Genomic DNA, 18,231 nt, shown 5'->3' with positions numbered 1-18,231 from the left:
GCATCATTATTCAGGGAAACAAGAAAGGGAAAGGGAGCTGAGGAGGCCCCAGGGGGAGGGTAACTTGTCTTCCCTCTGTGGGAAGAAGCAACTCCCACCTCCACCTCCAGCAGCCCCAGCACCCTCCTAATTTCCTCTCCTGGCAGCCAGCTCTGCCCCAGCCAGCCCTGTGCAACCTCACAGCTAGGGTAAGACCCTCTATGCAGAGCAGAACACCCCAGCCTAGCTGGCCCTTCAGACTCCCCAAGGGCCTCCAGCAGTGCCTGGGGATGGTGGGGGCAGGAGGAGGGCTATAGCCCTCCCTGGCCCACCCAGAAGTGGCTCCCACTCTGGCAAGGCTTCTAAGCTGTCCTCTACTCCCGCACCCCCACCCTGCTCATGCCCAGGTACCTGCCTCTATTTCTGAGGCATTAATACCGATTATGTTCTCAAGGGACTCTAGCCCCCTCTAAGTATTCAGGCCATTGAATCTTGGGTCAGGCAGACCTGGATTTAAATCCCAGCTTACCTACATACTGTGTACCTTTGGGCAAGTTAGTTAACCATTCTGGGCTTCTGTTTACTCATCTGTAAAAGAGGACTAGTAATACCCATTAGTGGAATTGTTATGGGAATTAAGTAAATTAATCACGAAGGGCTTAAGACAGTGCAGCTCCATAATACTAGGACTGCTTCTACAACTACTAGGTACTTCACCACCAGAACCACTCAGCTCCGCATCCAGTGTGCGTGGGAAACTCAGAGGCCCTCTGTAATACTAATATACCATGAATGTCAGGAGACCCCACCCAAGGTTTGCTGGTTAACATTCACATCCAGAACCACAACCACCAACAAAGCCTGGGGCACATCAGGACTTAATAAAAAGAGAAATATGCCTGCCAGTCTGCCCTGGGGAGACATACGCAGGTCCCCTTTTTTTCAACCAGAGCGAAGTAGACACTGGGGAAGGCAGAGGCTCACTCACCTGCCCAGGCTGGAGCGCCAGCCTTGCTTGGGCAGGTTACCTCCTCAGGCCTCATTTTTTAAGTCTGTAAAATGAGAAGATTGGACCAGAAGAGCTACAAAGTTTCTCCCGCAATTCTGGATGCCTGGGAGCTGACCTGAAGGCTGGGAAGACCTCAAAGATCCGACACGGGCTAGAAATTTTAGGATGCTTTTGCTGCAGCCTGCAACTCAGTGACAGGACTAGAATTTGGTTCTCTTTCCTGGTGGTCTGCCCGCTCCTCTCCATTTAGGTGGTCTGGTCTCCATCTGCCCACCCCAAGTCCCTAGGGCCTCTTGCTTGTCCGCCCTCACATTCCACTGGCCTTGGGGGCAGCAGCCAGACCAGAAAGTCCAGTTCCTGCCCATTATCACTGTTCACATCTGCACTGCAACCCAACACCAGCATTCCAGAGAGCTGCCCCCACCACCCACTGTGGTCAGTGTCCAGGCTCAGAGACAGGCCCCAAGCAGGGGCCAGGGTTCTCAGATTCCTCCCAGTGAAGGTCTGCCCCTGGGGAGGCTCTGACTTGCTGGGGAAGCCAGAGACCCTTTCCTTTGGGGTCCTCTTTGAACCTGACCCTCACAGTCTGTCTTCTTCCTATCTCTTTGTTTTGTGCTGAGGTCTGAGCTCATCTACTTTGCTCCTGAAATAGGAAGATCTCCCTCCAAGCACAGCAGAGGATGGTGAACACAGAAACCACCCCAAATGGAGGAAGAGGCAGGAGGAAGGACAGGGCAATAGAAAGAAAGGAGCTAGAGAAAGGAAGGAGAAACTAGGGATGAGGGATGATAAAGACAAAGACCTTAATCATGGCCTCGCTGGAAGGCAGAGATGAGGAGCAGTATATGTAGGAGTATCAAACAGCAGAGAGACCAAGATCCAGAGACGAGATGGAGAAGGGTGAGTGGGAGGGAGAAGCAGATGTGAGCCCTTTGCATCCAATTTTGCTCCCTCTGCCTGAATCAGGTGGCTGGCTGGCCTGTATGAAGTCCACGCTCCCCACCCCACCCCTTCATTTCCCTGTGATCTGGCCAGGAGCCCCGCCTGCTTGCCCCTCTTCAGACCTTTGTTCCACCCCGGGCCTTCCCACCAGTTCTGCCCACCCTGGCCACAAAGCTCAAGGGAAAAGGGATTCCCACAAGAAGACTCTTCAAGGAGAGCTGGACCCCAATCTTGGGCCTCATGCACATCCTTTAGGCATGCGCCTATATGCTCAGGTACCCACTCAGGTACACGTGGCAATACACAGGCATACGCGCGCGCGCACACACACACACACACACACACACACACACACACACGGTCTCTACATTTCTTGTTGCATCAAGGCTATGGCCAGAGAATCTTAGGGGGGCATAGGTTAATTACACACGGCAGACATTTTTGGAATCACTCAGTCCAGTTTAAACAAAGACAGCAGTGAGCTGTTTGGTTTTCCATCCTGGTGCCCTTCTGTTCCATCCTACTTTTATTGAAGGCTGTGTACAACAGCCTTCAAGCTGCTGTGAAAAGTCTCCCTCTTACACACACACACACACACACACACACACACACACACACACACGCCTGCAGGGACTCTGCAGAAGAGAGAGAAAGGCAATACAAGAAGGCCAGGAGTGAAAAAGTCCTTTCTCCCTGGGGGTGGGGAGGCGACAAGGGGTTAAGGGGGCTGGGGGCCTGTTTCATTTGCAGGCTGCAAATGCCTCTCCTATTCACCGGCCCACATTCCCAGCCAAGGCGCCTGGCCAGGGACAATGCCGGGAACAGGAACAGAGAAGATTTGCACATTGTGTTCAAGGGGCCAGCTGGCTGCCTGCGACAGTGGAGCCAAGGTGTGGGAACCAGAAGCACTCAAGTCCTGCGGGTGGAAGTGAGGGGAGCCCTCCCCCAATGGGCCTGGGGATACAGGCCTCATCCAGCCAGGGAATGAAGTCCAAGGCAGGAGACCCCCAGACCCTGCCACGAGGGATTCCAAGCAATTTGGTCTCTGATTCACACCCCATCTGGCGAGGAAGAGAGAGTCTCAGTTCCTCTAGAGACAAACGCACAGCCGCCGCCGCCGGCCGCCCCATGATCGTGCGAGCCCCGAGTGTGTTATATTCCCCTGCCGACCCTTCCTGTTCTCAAGCTTCTGTTCCTTTGAGCTATGCTATCGATTACGGGACAGGGAGAGAGAGAAAGCAAGAGAGAAGCAGAGAGAGAAGCAGAGAGAGAAGCAGAGAGAGACACGAGAGAGACAGCTTTGCACCCGGAAGGCCACATGCTCTTTACTTTTTACCAGGCTCCACAGGCAGGGGATGTGAGAAATACGAAAGAAAGAGAAGCCCTTTAGGAGCTTAAAATCTAGTTGAGGAGACAGATGGACTATCCAGCGACCAAACAGTTACTTAACAATGCAAGCAGCCGTCGCTGAAAGGTTGAGCCTGAAGGCCACAGGCCATAAATACTGCCTGCCTTAGCAGGGGGCAGAAGGAATTACTGTAAGCTAAATGGTCTTTAGGGAATGACTGGGTGAGGAGGAGCAGGGGCAAAATCAGACTGGGAAAAGGCCCAAAGAAGGCAGATGTGTCCCAAGCATTGGCTGGATGACAAGGAAGCCTGACTACCTTAGGGCAGAGATGAACCTCAGTCCAACCACCCAACTTTACAATGAGAAAAGCGAAGCCCAGAGAGGGTGACTGACTTGCCCAGAGCCACACAGGACACCTGTGTGTCTAGGTAAGGATCTTCCCACTGTACCTTACAGCTTCTCAGGAGTGTCAGAAGGGGTTGGTGTGCGGAAGGCTGACTAGCAGGTAAAAGGGCCTGACCCTTACCCATTTGCACCTACCTCTGTGCCATGGCATACATACGGGTAAGCTGCCTGGCATGAGAGCAGATCTAGGCACCATCACACCAGTGACACTTCAGGACCTGATTACTGTCCTCGTGGGTAGGCAGACATGTGTTTGAGGGCCAGTGGGGGAGACTTCCTCAGGGCTACCACCGCTGAGCTGCTCTTCCTGGAAGAGAGAAGAGCCTGGCTTCCACATACCAGGTCTGAGCATACAATCTCCAGGTGACAAAGGCCTCCAGGGTTATAGCCACTTCTCCCACTGCACTGGACAGAAGCCCCCCCCCCCCCTAAGTCCAATGAGCCCCTCTACACAAGCTCTACTCCCCAACAGCTCCAGCCCAGAGTTTTCCTGACCACCCCCACCCAGACCTGGTTACACACACCTATGCCCAGACTCTGCCCGCAGATCCACACAACCACGGCCCTTGCTGCTGGAAGAGGATTTCAGACTAGTTGCTTAAACTCCCTCCCTCAGACAGGTTGAGAATGATGGGGACTTTAAAGTGGGTAACCGAGGGCCTGAGAAACAGTGATTTACTGAAGTGGACACAGAGGGGACTAGAGCGGGACGTTCTCCCCTCTCACCATACCCCACTGCCTCTTTCTAGGGACCTGGACTCACCAGGGGCCTTGCTGGAACCACCACAACTAACAGCTTAGAACATCACCTTTCTCACCTCCAATTCCTCCCCAGAATAATAATAGTTAATCTTTAAGGAACACTTTCTATGTGCCCTGTACCTGCTAAGTTCTTTACACATATTATCCTAGGACAGTGATGGCGAACCTTTTGAGCTCGGCGTGTCAGCATTTTGAAAAACCCTAACTTAACTCTGGTGCCGTGTCGCGTATAGACATTTTTTTGATATTTGCAACCATAGCAAAACAAAGACTTATATTTTCGATATTTATTTTACATATCTAAATGCCATTTAACAAAGAAAAATCAACCAAAAAACTGAGTTCGCGTGTCACCTCTGACATGTGTGTCATAGATTCGCCATCCCTGTCCTAGGACCTAGGTCATCCTCACAAGATTTCTCCTTGGTAAGTATTATTTCCCCATTCTAAAGATGAGTGAACTGAGACTCGTGGCCTCCTTAGCCCACCCTCTTAGCCACCGCTGGGCCTGCCCAGTCGGGATGGCTTCAGGCTGGGAGGGAGGCCATCCTGGCTTTTCGAGAACCCAGCCAGCATCCAGCATTGAAACGAGCTGGACCTCATCCTAAACTAGTGGTCAATACCCAGCACTAACCATAATACTTAATGAGCATTTCCTAGATGCCAGGCCTGTGCCAGGTGCTTTACAACCATCACCTCGTTTAATCCTCCAACAGTCCCGAGAGGCTGATGGGATTATGCCCATTTTTTAAAAATGAGGGCACAGAGGCCAAGAGGGTTAAGTGACTCGTGCTAAGGACACATGATCAAGGAGTGTCCGAGATGGAGTTCAAGCCCAGCTTGCTCTGCCCTGAGGCCCATGTGCTTCTGACTTCACTATAGACTGCCAACCAGTGATTATGACACAGGAGCGGGTTCCCCTCCAGCACCTGGGGACCAGCAGCGTCAGCATCCCCTGGGATTCTGTTAGACATGCAGAACCCCCCTTGGCCTAGACCTACTGATTCAAAATCTGAATTGTATCAAGATCCCCAGGTAATTCACAGGCACAATAAAGTTTGGGGAAGTCCTGTTCTAGGTCCCATAGCTCTTCACTCCAGTTCCCCAAGGGGCCTGACACCAAGAACTGAGGCCCAGAAGTGAAGGGCAGAAACTGAGGGCTCCTGCCTGAGGGGAGCAGGGGAGCTGGGAGAGGATCCCCCATTTATCACCCCTCCAGTAGGTAGCCATCCCTCTTTGAGTCATCCAGGCACACAGAACTCAACAGGTATGAGTCAATGCACATGTTCCCCTGGGTCAGGTGACCCCTGAACCCTCCAGAGGGATGGCCTCACAGGGGGCCTCACAGGGTCTCACAGCCCAGCTTCAGCCGATACCCAAAGGCTGGGGAGAATCCCCAGGCCCCCTCAGGAAGGGGTTAAAAAAGAACAAGTCACACTCGGGCTCCAATAATTCCACTCCCTGATAGATTTCCCTGGAGTGCTCCCTGCCCGAATCCCAGTGAGGGAGGACGCTGGAGGCTGGGAGCAGACTTCAGCAGTTTGCTTGTGTTAGCCATGTCAGTGCAGCTGCCTTTAAATGAAGATGAAAGACTGGCTCCCACTACTGAGCACCCTTCTACGTGCCAGGCAAAGTGTGGGGTGTGCCAGTCCCCACAACCATCTCACAGAGTAGGGTGCACATTTTACAGGTGCGGAAACTGGGCCATGGAGAGGCTGACCTGTCCAGGGTTTCCCTCTTAACAAGTGTCTCAATGTTCAACCCCCAAACAATAAGCACATGGAACAGCAAGGCGGAGAGAACGGACATGCTAGGACCCTGACCCACTTCATCCTAAAAGGGAGATACCTGGAGCTGAAGCCCCCAAGGAATCAGCCTGTAGTTCAGCCCACTCTGGTCAGGCCAACTTTCAACGCAGCGTCTGAGCCCACTGGGATGGAGGGGGGGTATTCCCAGGGGTCAGCCGGATGTCTCAGCACACCTGCCCACATGGACCCGGGCCCCATCTGCTTCACTGGGTTAGTCCTCTGGGTGGACTGTGTACGGGGTGCTTAGCATGCTCCTCCCCGTCAGTCCCTGTGAAGTAGGCAGAAGTGGGGCTTCAGAGGTCTCCTCACACCTTCTCAGCACAGCACCCTCCCAGGCCACACCACATCTGTAGTGCCTGCAGGTACATGGGGAGGGAGTTATTCCCAAAGGAGGAAACCTAGGCAGCTAAGCAGCTCTGGAGGTTTCTAGGGACATCCGCCTGTGAAGTGAGAAAAGGGGATCCAGCCACTGCTTGCTTGATATCCAAGCATTCCCCCATGGGGCCACCGGCCTTGTGGGGGGAGAGAGGCCATATCAGACTGCCAGTGTTTGGGGGCAACACCCCCCAGCTTTCCCTGGACCCCAAAGGCTTAACGAAGGTGACCTCACCCACCACTGCTTCCCCAGCCAGAGCCCACAGTGCAGTTTTTTATACTGTTAGGCATTTAAGGAAACCAAACATCTTGAAAGTATTACCATTTATAGAAAAACACATTTACAATTAACTATATAGAAACACCTGGGGATTTATCTCCCAGATGCAGAGGTCATCAATCCCTGGGCATTGACGCAGGTCAGGGAGTGTGGCCTGAAAAGTCTCATTTCTCCCATCCGCAAGCTTCCTCAAGTCCCTACCCTCTGCCCATGCTTTGCTGCCTCACACCCAGCCATCTGCTCAGAGGGTACACCAGCCTTCCCCTACACTGCCAGGAGGGCCAGGGCATGAGGGCCGCCGAGCCAGAAGTGATTCAGCCTCAAGGTCCAGAGCTGCCTCCCAGAGAGCTCCATATGGGGGCCTGGATCAGCCTTCCTTAGAACAAAGGGGCATCTTAAACTCAACCAGAGGGCTCCTGCCTCAGCACGATTCATCACTCACCAGCCGTTCAGAGCAACTGTGCAAATGCCCTCAGAGCCAGGAAGAAAGTTGTCAGTGATCCGACAGGAAAGAGGCAGCATGCCATAGGAGTTAAGCGGGAGGGTGTAGCATTCAGACGGCCTAGACTGCAGTCCTGGCTTCTCTGCTTACTAGCATGGCCCCGAATGCCCCTAAGTGTGCGTTTTCTCACCTGTGAAAGGGGGATGATAACGGCCAGTCTTCCTGGGTCTTTGTGATGGCGAAGTGAGATAATTCACGTAAAGCACTCAGGGTGCCCCTCATGCAGCAAGGGCTTAATAAGGATCAGCTGGAATTACCGTCAACCAGTTAAAGCACCCTCTTTAAGGGAACCCTCTCCCTGAGAAGTACAGAGCTATGAGATGGAGAACATATACACCTGCCAAAACTTCTGTCGTTTCTCAAGAGCAGTAGTTCCAACCATGGCTCCCCCACCCAATAGCCTGCCATTTCCCCAAGACAGATAATTTTGGTTTGTGCAACACACTCCCACAAGTGTTCACAGACTACACTCAACAACAACAGAATTGTGCAGAACAGGGCAGTAAAACACAGTCATCCTTCCATCACACCATCAGCTCAAGCAAAGCACAATTCTACAGCTAAAGCACCTTGCTTGGCATTTTCTCTCCTGTTCAAAAAAGCACAGCAGGTATCAATTCACTACAACGTACACTTTAAGTAGCTTATGATTTTATTGTCAAGTATACCTCAATAAAACCGAAATTTTAAAAAAGCACATCAGCATGAAGGTGAGTGGGAGAAATGTTAATGCCATTATTGCAATAACTCCAAAATCATTTTACCATATTTTTTATAAAGCAAATTGTTGACAAGCTTCAGAATGTCATTACTGGTATAGTGAGATTTATCCTACCCAAAAGGCTGAAAGTCAGCACATAATTAAAAATTCCACCCTCGCCTGTTTTGCTCTGTGGTTAGACTGCATCGGCCCTTGAACTGAAGGGTCTCGGGTTCAATTCCAGTCAAGGGCACATACCAATCAATGTGTCTCTCACATCCATGTTTCTCTCTCTCTGTCTCTCCCCCTCCCTTCCACTCTAACAATCAATGGGGAAAAATATTCTTGGGTAAGGATTAACAAAAATTCAATATAGCCAAAATTGTCCCTTCAAAAATCTCTTAAACCACCCAAAAATATGACAACTGTTTATCTTGAAACACAAGACTCATACTCAATGGATCAGGAAGATCACAATATATAGGCATATAGAAACTAAGACACACAAAGTTGGATAAAGTGCTCACTCTCTCTCCCTCTCCCCATCACACTGTTTGGCTATATTCTTGTCAAATCACATTCTAATCAATTAAATGAGTATATGATATAATTCCACCACCATAAATTACTGCTATGCACCTCTCTATGGACCCATGCTGAGAAATTAGTCCTCTGGAAGGCTAAGATGGAACTGCTCCTCCGGCTCCCCATGCCCTTGACCCCCAATTTGGGGGAAAAAGGAAAGGGTGTCCACTTACTTGCTGCCTGGATGCGCGCCTTCCGGCTAACGACCAGCCCAAAGCGGTTCTGAGCCACACACTCATAGCCGCCCTCGTCTGAAGGGCTGTCTCCTTGATCCAGCCGGAAATGACGGATCATCAAGGACCCATTGGCCAGCATGGTGGAGTGAGGACTCTCCGACACCTCCACCCCATTCTTCCTCCAGGTGATTCGCACTGGAGGGGTCCCTTCTACCCTGCAGCCCAGCACTATAGGCTGCCCGGGGACTGCTACATCATCGCTTGGCTCCACAGCAAACGCCAGTTCCGCAGAGTGGTCAAGACCTGCAGGGGGCAGGGGAGATGAGAGGAAAAGGAGAGGTCAGCATGGAATGAGCAGACAGAAAGAAGTTCTCTGGAGCTGTACATTTCATCCCCATCTTTCTGTAATGTTTAATAGGAATCGCTATTAATATGTAGGACTTTATGCATTATGAAGTGTCGTTTCATGCAGTAATTTAATCAACACACAATCTCAGAAAGATCAATCCTCTTTTACAAGGAAGCTAAAGAGATATTAAGCAACTTGCCCAGGGTGTCGCAGTTAATAGTTGCAGATATGGGATCCCAAAGCAAGATTGATCCCAACACAGCTGCTGCCACTTCTGTGGTCAGCATGTGTAAGCACGAAGCTTCACAGACTTTCAGAGTGTGGCCTTGGGGAAGGTAGTCAACCTGTCCTGGTTTCCCATTCTTCGTCTGTTTAAGTCAGGAACAACAATAATACAACTTGAGTTATAAGGTTACTGAATATGATTAGAAGACTTAAAGGTACTATGAAAAGTTAAAAGTTCTAGCCAGTTTGGCTCAGTGGATAGAGCATTGGCCTGCAGACCCAAGGGTCCCAGGTTCGATTCCGGCCAAGGGCACATGCCCCGGTTGCGGGCTTCGTCCAACGTGCAGGAGACAGCCAATCAATGATTCCCTCTCATCACTGATGTTTCTTTCTCTCTCTTCCTCTCCCTTCCTCTCTGAAATAAATATATTTTTTAAAAAACAAATTTCTAGCCCTGACTGGTTTGGCCCAGTGGATAGAGCATCAGCCTGTGGACTGAAGAGTCCCAGGTTCGACCCTGGTCAAGGGCATGTACCTTGGTTGCGGGCACATCCCCAGTGGGGAGTGTGCAGAAGGCAGCTGAATTAATGTTTCTCTCTCATCAATGTTTCTGATTCTCTGTCCCTCTCCCTTTCTCTCTGTAAAAAATCAATAAAATATATACTAAAAAAAAAACAAACAAATTTCTAGACACATATAAAGTGAGATAGAAATAAACCATTGCTTCTTTTTTTCTGGCAAAACCATCTGAGGTCTGATGGATGCCTGGCAGGGAGCAGAATGTGTGGGCCCAGTACCTAGAATGCACTGGGTATTGTTTTTGTTGTTGGTTTGTTTTGTTTTTGGTTGTTGTGCTTTTGTCATAAGGAGAGAAGAGGAGCACCAAACGTCAACTCAGATTTCCCAAAATTCTGGAAGAGAAGGTTCCTAGCACCTTTACTCCCAGCAACAGAGCCACTCCTGCAGAGAAGAGAGGAGAGCTGGAAGAAGAGGGGGAAGGACTGCAGGGGAAGAGCATGATGGGGAACCCAGGAAAAGCCCTCCAGGAAGGACAAGCTCCGATCCCAGGCGTGATGCCAAGGCGCCGACTTCTCCAAGCCCCTCACCAGACCAGTGACAACCTCAGTCCAGGAGCGATGGACCCACCTACGCTGAAAGGGCAGCCCAGACCCCTCCTCACATTGCCAGAAAACTAGCGATCCCAGAGCTGCCCCTCCCCAACAGACCAGCGTCCGCCCGGCAGGGGGAGATGGGGACGTTGGTGGAGAAAAAGGAGGGGGCGGGGGGCTGGGGTTACGGACGGTCCCCCCACCCTCAGGGATATGAAATGTTTTAAGACATCTGGGGATCATACCTCTTCAAACCACTACCCATCTTTCCCATGACCTGCAGTCCCCAACCCAACCTCGATATAGCAACGGGGGATAAAGTTTCTCCTGGATGCGGACGCGATAGCCGGCTTCTCGGAGCTGAGAGGAGAGAGCACACGCCCAGATGCCCAGATGAAGGTCTGCTGAGAACTTGGGGTGGGAGAGGAAGGGAATGGATTTGCACCCATTCCAGCCACTGCGAGAACAGGGTGGCGAGCCTGACCCCGGAGCCCGGGGACGCGGCGGCTGGGCGTGCGCACACTCCGGGGAAGGGCGGGCACGTGGGCATCCCCGCGCTCGCTCCGGGTCGGCTTCTCTTCCCTTCTCAGCTCGCCGGGTGTCTCTCCGGCCGCCCCATCCCCACGCGCGGCCGCCGGGAACCTTCCTCCCTCTTCCTCGGTCTCTCCCGCGCACTCCATCCAAGACGCGTCCCTTCTGCCCCGGGCAGCCCGCTGGGTCCCAGCCTCCGCCCACCCCTAGCCCCCAGGTCTGCTGTCTCCAGCACCGGCCGCCTCGGGATACTCCGCGCACCCCCGCTCGCTCTCTCGGAGGGACTCAGTCCTGCGGTGCCCCCTGCTCCCCAACTCCAGTCCGCCCGCCTAGCGCGCCTTCTGCCTCACGCCTGGCCCCTCGGTCCGGGTTCGGGTTCTGCCCCGGGGCTCGGTCCTCAGCATCCCCAGCCGCCCCAGCAGCCCGGCCTCGGTGCCCTCTCCCCCGGCTCCGCCCGGTCCAGCTCGGCTCCCCTTCCCGGGCGAGTCGCTGCCGCCCCGAGTCCTCCCGCAGGTCCGCGCGCTCTCCCCGGTCCGCCCCCGTGCCCGCTGACTCCCTTCCACCCCTTCCCGCTCGGCCACTCACCGCCGCTCGGCGCGGGCAGCAGCAGCGGCAGCAGCAGCGGCAGCAGGAGCCGGGGCCGGCGCGGCGCGGGCGGGCGGCGCGGGGGCGCGGCGCGCGGAGCAGCCATGGGGCTCTCGGTCCGTTCGACTGGGCGACGCGCGGCTCCGGGGCCTCTCGCGGCTCACAGCGTCCCGCGGGGCCGGCGCCGGAGCCGGGGCCGGGGCACCGGCCGGGGCCGAGCCCGGGCGGCGGGAGGCTGGGGCCACATGCCTGCTTAGGAGCGCCGGGGGCACCGGGGGAGCGCCGCTTGCGCCATCTTGCACCTACCCCGGCGATCTGTCAGCCTCGCCCGAGGTGCGCGCTCCGCACTCGCCACGCCGAGCCCGCCCCGCCCTCTTCCCTCCGCCCGCCGACTGCCGCCCCCCTTCCCCACCCTCCGGTCCCCTCCCCCAGTCCCCTCTCCCCGGAGGCCCGGTCTAGGGAACAAAAGAGCCGGCGAGCGCTTTTAGCGGCCGGACATTCCGGGCTGCTCGGCGGACGCGCCCCCTGAGCTTTGAACTGCGGCTGGAGCGGCCGGCGCCGTCCCAGGCAGCAGCCCCCTCCCCGCCCTCCCTTGGGCCAACCCGGACTTGGGGGACTGGAACCTGGGAGACCCCGCGGACTGTGGAGTGGGTCCGGGCTGCGGAGAAACACGCAAAGATGCGGGATTTGCTCTGGCCGTCTCTTTCATCGGCGCCCTCCTCCACCGTGTCCAAGTCTATATTTTCGAGATAATTCCCTCAAAACGGCATGAAGTTGTCAAAGATTCAGTTTTCCATGGGTTTCTGGTACTTCCACCCAAAGGCGAGGACGTTGAGCTGCAAGATTGGCCTCTCTGGACTGAGGCGTCCCCCGCTTGGGTGGACGGGAGAGAGGCGGGGGGCGGGGGGTGGTGGGAAGCCTCTTCCAGGGTGGGGAGAGTCGACCCCACAGGACAATGCAAACGCTCAAGTAACCCGCTTGCTTCCCATCGCAGTTCCGCAAGCTGCGCGGCCCAGCCAAGCCCGGCGGTCGCTCTCTGAGCTCACCTGAAAAGTAAAGAGAGTCGTATCTCTCCTACTCACCCCTAGAGACCTTTTAAACCACACAGGTCCTGACAGGTGACCTGGGAACTGGAAAAGCAAACCACAAGTTGCAATTCCCAGTGACATTTACAAAGCCCAAAGAAGACTCGGTGTTTCACATCCGAGAACAAATGAGGAGACAGCATAGGTCCTGTGTGAAAATGATACACTAAGTAGAAGGTAGGCAGGCCTCCTAGGAGTCACATGGCCATGAGATCTTGCATCTTCACCACTCACTACTATGTGATCTGTTGAGTCCAGCATGATCCAAGGAAATTACTGAGCACCGCCGGGCTGGTGTGACTGGGTGGTTGAGTATGACCCACGATCTACGAACCAGGAGGTTGGGGTGCATGCCCCCGACTTCAGGCTCAATCCTCAGTAAGAGGCATGCAGAAGGCAGCCTCTCCTTGATGTTTCGATTTATCCCCCACCCTCTCTAAAATCAATTAAAAAAAAACACATGAAAACCTTGAGCACCTACTTAGTTTCGGGAGCAGGAGGTTTAAAGGGAGTAGCCGAAACCGGCTTGGCTCAGTGGATAGAGCGTCTGCCTGCGGACTGAAAGGTCCCAGGTTCGATTCCAGTCAAGGACATGTACCTGGATTGCGGGCACATCCCCAGTGGGAGATGTGCAGGAGGCAGCTGATTGATGTTTCTCTCTCATCAATGTCTCTAACTTTCTATCTCTCTCCCTTCCTCTCTGTGAAAAACCAATAAAATATATTTTAAAAAAATAAATAAATAAAGGGAGTGGTCTCTGCCTCACTCAGCCATTTGCTCCTGGCATTGGACTGGGATGGCAGAGGAATAACCCAGTCTCTCTTGTGATACCAACTCTGGAATCTTGGGACCAGGAATGTTACCCACCTATAAAACTAACTGTGGTGCAGATGAGTAAAGAAGTGCAGGCCTCCAGAAACCTGACAAGCTTATTAATGATGGGGTTTGTGCGGCCCAGGGACTCCGAACTCTGTAGTAGCAATTTGAAGATGAGTCTAAGAGGCAAGCACTTGAGGCATGTGAACAGTGGGAGGCAATGGGGAAATTCAGGGTCAGCAGCACACCAAAGCCCCCAACTGATTTTAGTAAGGAAGAGCAGGAATGATGGACTTCTATTTGCCATAGGAAAGGGATGGAAAAGGGGTTGGGGGGCCCACCTTGGGCCCAAAGTCCTGGAACTCCCTCCGACAGGGCTTTGAATTCCCAACAAACCCTTCTTGGCTTGTCCTGAACTCAGAGAGGTCAAATTGGTGTCCTGAGCTGCTGTCATTTTAAATTCATTTTGACAAGTGTTTAATTCTTCTTTATCACAACCCTGGTCTAAGAGTGATATGCAAATAATGGCTATTCTGCCACATATAAAATGTGCAGTATCTCTCCATATGATCTGTCAATTAACTTGGGTCTGGTCCAACAGCCACTTTGGGGGTGGTCCTGGGCAGGGTAGCCTCTGGCTTTTGGTTCCCTCCATTACAAAAGCATGCACGTGGCCCTGGGCAGGTAGCTCAGTGGTAGGTTGGAGTGTCGTCCCAAAATACCAATATCAGGTTTGATCCCCAGCCAGGGCACATGCAAAAATCAACCAATGAATGCATAAGTAAGTGGAACAACAAATTGATGTTTCCATCTCTCTCTCTCTCTCTCCCTCCCTCCCTCTCTCCCTCCCTCCCTCCCTCAAATCAATAAATAAAAATTAAAAGAAAGGCACGCGTGCTCCAGGTTCTGTAAAGATCGTAGCAGAGAAGCTGCCAACCACGATCCTGAGACGAGTCTGGGGTGTGAGTGAGAAGTTCTGTGTGTGACTGTGTGCCCATGTTGGAGTTAATGGACACAAAGGTATTTGTGTAGATCAGTATGCACATGTGAGGCTCTGAGCTTGCCTACATGTGTGAATGTGCAGCCATGAGCAATTCTGGAGACCTGTGTTATGCAGAACAACTGTGGAGCCCCCAATCTCTGGAGTTGTTTGTTCACTCTTCTCTTGCATCCAAGAAAGTAAAAAAGAAAAGAAAGAAAAAAAGGTGTCCAGAAGGGACAAGATCCCCAGAGAGCCTAAAAGAATGCCATCCATGAACATATCTTTCCTAAGTTTAAGTCTTTTTCCTAAGTGCCTGCTGAGGGAGGAAAATGGTTCAGTTCTTTCTCATGTCCACCTGCTCTCTGCCCTCAAAAACCAACATTTCCCATCTGGTAAGAAATGCATTCTCTATGCAGAAAGGCTGAGGAAATTCTAGACATTGGTTCTAGCTCAGCCGTGGGCAAACTACGGCCCGCGGGCCGGATCCGGCCCATTTGAAATGAATAAAACTAAAAAAAAAAAAAGACCGTACCCTTTTATGTAATGATGTTTACTTTGAATTTATATTAGTTCACACAAACACTCCATCCATGCTTTTGTTCCGGCCCTCCGGTCCAGTTTAAGAACCCATTGTGGCCCTCGAGTCAAAAAGTTTGCCCACCCCTGTTCTAGCTAGACATTGGCTCCAAAAGAGAACCCCACATTTTTGGAAAATAGTTTATTAATTCATTATAAGGACAGATACATGATCAATGCCTTGGCTTAACACTAAAAAAATGTCCTATTTGTAAAGAGAAAAAAAAAATGCTGGAAAAATAATTAAATAACATAGCATAAACTAAATACAAACAAATAAATGAGCAGGTATGATTACACTTGTCATGCATCAAAAAAAGGGGAGGTTTTAAAATGAGACTCAAAAACGTAAGGCATCAATGGTAGGTGACAAAGGGATTAATACCCTGTGAAAGGCCAATAGACTCTTTTCTAATAAAAATACTACTACAAAGACACAAACCCAGCACTTCCAAATTACCCAGAGTCCAAAATCATACATAATACTAGTGAGTAATGGCCACTTTCTTATCAACTGTGAGTTATAGGCAGATACCAGATTTATTACTTATTTGCTTTTGAGAAACAATTTTCCACCCAACCTAATGGGTTATAAATTGTCTCATTTGCAGCTATTTAATTTAAACCAGAACCTCAGTGCCTGTTAAACAAGAACATGAAAAATGACTATGTAGTGTAATGCTAAGAGCCTACTGTTAAAACAGCCATTTAATTCAGGGCAGTTTTCTTTTTTTTCTTTAGAAAAAAAATCAAACCAGCAAAATAAAATGAGGCTTTTGACCTTCAGAGCAATGATGAAACATATAGAGTGGTGTTAGCCACAGCAACGTTGAATGCTACAGAAATAGTACAAGTGACAATCCTGTCCTTAACAAGATACAAAACCAACATTACTAATCTTTAGTGTTATCATAGGCTGGTTGAAGGAGGGGGAAGGGAAGGATGTAGGTGGGATGTCAAACGTGAGTGACACCCGAGTGTAATAAACACAGATGCCGAAAGGGTCTGAGGAAGCTGCAACTCGGCTGAGAGACATTTTACCATTAAAAAAAAGGGGGGTGGGGGTGGAGATAGGCTGGTTATTTCTAATTTAGCCTAGAAGCCACAGTTAACCCTTGATATGCCAATCCGTTAAAAGATGCATTTAGGGCGAAAAGACCCTACATTTCATACTCCTATGAGAGGCTGAGGGGCAAAAATCAAATAAATTGCATTGTTTTCTCTACACAGGAAATGGAAGTCAAGCTTGTCCTTGTGTGGCAGGTCAAGAGAAAATGACTTCAGGATTGAATTCAAAACAAAACAAAATGAGCCAATTGCCCTTGTCCTGCACAAAGACCTCCCTTCCAGCACCGGGAGGAATGAGGTTTCTCTCACTCTTACCCCATCGGCTCACGTTCAAGGTGCTCAGAGTGGGAAGCTGCGGGGCTGCTTCCCACTTTAGCTCCAGCTGGGAAGGCATGTCCCAAACCCCCCTGCACCCAGCAGGCCTGCCTCCCTGCATAGACGGAGGGGGGAGTTTCTGTTTCCCCATCTCAAAAGTCCCCTTGTGTGGCTTGGATTCATCACCTCCAAGGAGGACCCGCCCATCTCAATCCCAGGGGAAAAAGATACAAGGGAAGCTGGAAGGTCTTCAAACCTGCACTGGGGGTGGGCAGCCTGCCTGGGGCAGAGGCATTCGGCGGCACAGAGAGAAGAGGGGGCAGGAGGGTACCCGGTAAAGTGAAGGGGCAGGAGTCACGCTATGGCCTCGAAGCAGACATGAGGTAGTCATGTTGTTAAGGGAAGGAAGGCGGGAGACCACATGACACAGTCTATGAGAGGCGTGAGACACAGGAGAGGCAGGCAGCAAGAGGAGAGCCAGAAACAGCAGAGAGGAAAAGAGAGACTGTCAGGGAGGAAGCGAAGGGCACTAGAGTTGGGAGAGCAAGTTGGCGGGGGAGAGGCCACCGGAGTAGGGAAAGGAAAGGAAGGAGGGGAGAGCAAGAGAAAGCAGATGTTCAAAACCAGGCACTTCCCAAATTACAAAATCAAATGCAGAGATGCTCTGAGGGACCAGAGTCACCCTCTCAGTTGGGCAATGGGAGGCAGCAATGGAACTAAAATATTAGGCATTCAGGGCCTGCTTGCACTCAGCCCAGCCAGACAGGAAAATGGGCCGGGGCTGTCTTGTCAGACAGGGCACTGGAAACACTCTCAGAGTGTGTAATAAAAGGCTGGGCGATGGAGGTGGGGGACCCACAGGGCACTGGCCATTCTGGGGCACAGTCCTCACCGGGAGGGCCAGGTAGGCTGTAGTAACCACTGCCTGGACCCAGGTTTCCCAGCTCGCCAACCGGCACACACAGGTGCCTCACATATAGCCATGCCTCCCGTGTCTCTCTCGTACCACACGTGTCACAGAGTATGGGGGAGTGAATAAGCCATTTCTTCCTCTCCCTCCAGCCAAAGCCCCCTAGGAGGCTCCCAATGGCTTGATGATGTTCAGTATCCGCAGGTACACAGGTGTCATATCCCATGACCCATGACAGCCTGTCCCAAACTGCTCCCTTAGGGGAGCTAAGCAGAGGAGACGGAGGCCCTGGACAAGCCTGGGCTGGCTCCTAGAGGGCAGGGGGCCTTTGACGGGCAGCTGTCCCCAGGGGCCTCCTCCAGGGCCTCGCTGGGCTGGAGGTCCAGGTAGGGGCAAGAAGGTGCCTCTGGCAGGCAGGTGAGTCTGTCTGGCCCCGTGGTCGCCTGTTCACAGCCTCCCAGCTCCCTGTCCAGCCAGTCTCCCCCTTGCCCTAAATCCACAACACCCGACGTGAGGTCAGGAGCCTCCGAAGGCAGGAAATGCTCAGGTTCCAGGTCCTGGAGGTGGAGGTCAAGGTTCCCTTTGGAGGCACTGAAGTCAGAGTGAACAATGACGTCGGCCTCCACCTGGTTCCTGCAGGCCGGGGGTGGCTTCTTCCTTCCGTTGCCCTGGTCAGAGCAGAGAACACCAAGACAGGTGACCATCACTGAGAGTGGTCATGAGAATGACCAACATATTTGGGGTGGAGAGAGACTGACACCCCACTCCCCCAGCGACCCAGAGTATATATCCCATGGGAGTTGGTAAAG

General features: G+C 52.2%; 2 protein-coding genes across 2 annotated transcripts in view; both read right to left on the bottom strand.

Annotated features, from left to right (window-relative positions):
• Positions 1 to 11,776, bottom strand: part of IGDCC3 (immunoglobulin superfamily DCC subclass member 3) — a gene marked incomplete at its 5' end in the record, with an annotated part of 42,441 nt that extends 30,665 nt beyond the window's left edge. Inside the window, 2 exons of the mRNA XM_081088635.1 lie at positions 8,869 to 9,174; positions 11,671 to 11,776. Coding sequence (XP_080944761.1) covers positions 8,869 to 9,174; positions 11,671 to 11,776 — 412 coding nt within the window. The remainder of the gene's footprint in view (positions 1 to 8,868; positions 9,175 to 11,670) is intronic.
• Positions 11,777 to 15,261: 3,485 nt separating this feature from the next.
• The window catches only part of IGDCC4 (immunoglobulin superfamily DCC subclass member 4), a gene marked incomplete at its 5' end in the record, with an annotated part of 40,096 nt that continues 37,126 nt past the window's right edge, over positions 15,262 to 18,231 (bottom strand). Inside the window, one exon of the mRNA XM_081094311.1 lies at positions 15,262 to 18,090. Within this exon, the coding sequence (XP_080950437.1) occupies positions 17,689 to 18,090 (402 nt within the window). The 3' untranslated portion in view covers positions 15,262 to 17,688. The remainder of the gene's footprint in view (positions 18,091 to 18,231) is intronic.

Source organism: Myotis nattereri (genome assembly GCF_964212035.1).
Source record: "Myotis nattereri genome assembly, chromosome: 1".
Taxonomy (NCBI): domain Eukaryota; kingdom Metazoa; phylum Chordata; class Mammalia; order Chiroptera; family Vespertilionidae; genus Myotis; species Myotis nattereri.
Note: the sequence above shows the minus strand (reverse complement) of the source record. Positions and strands in the feature narration are given on the sequence as shown.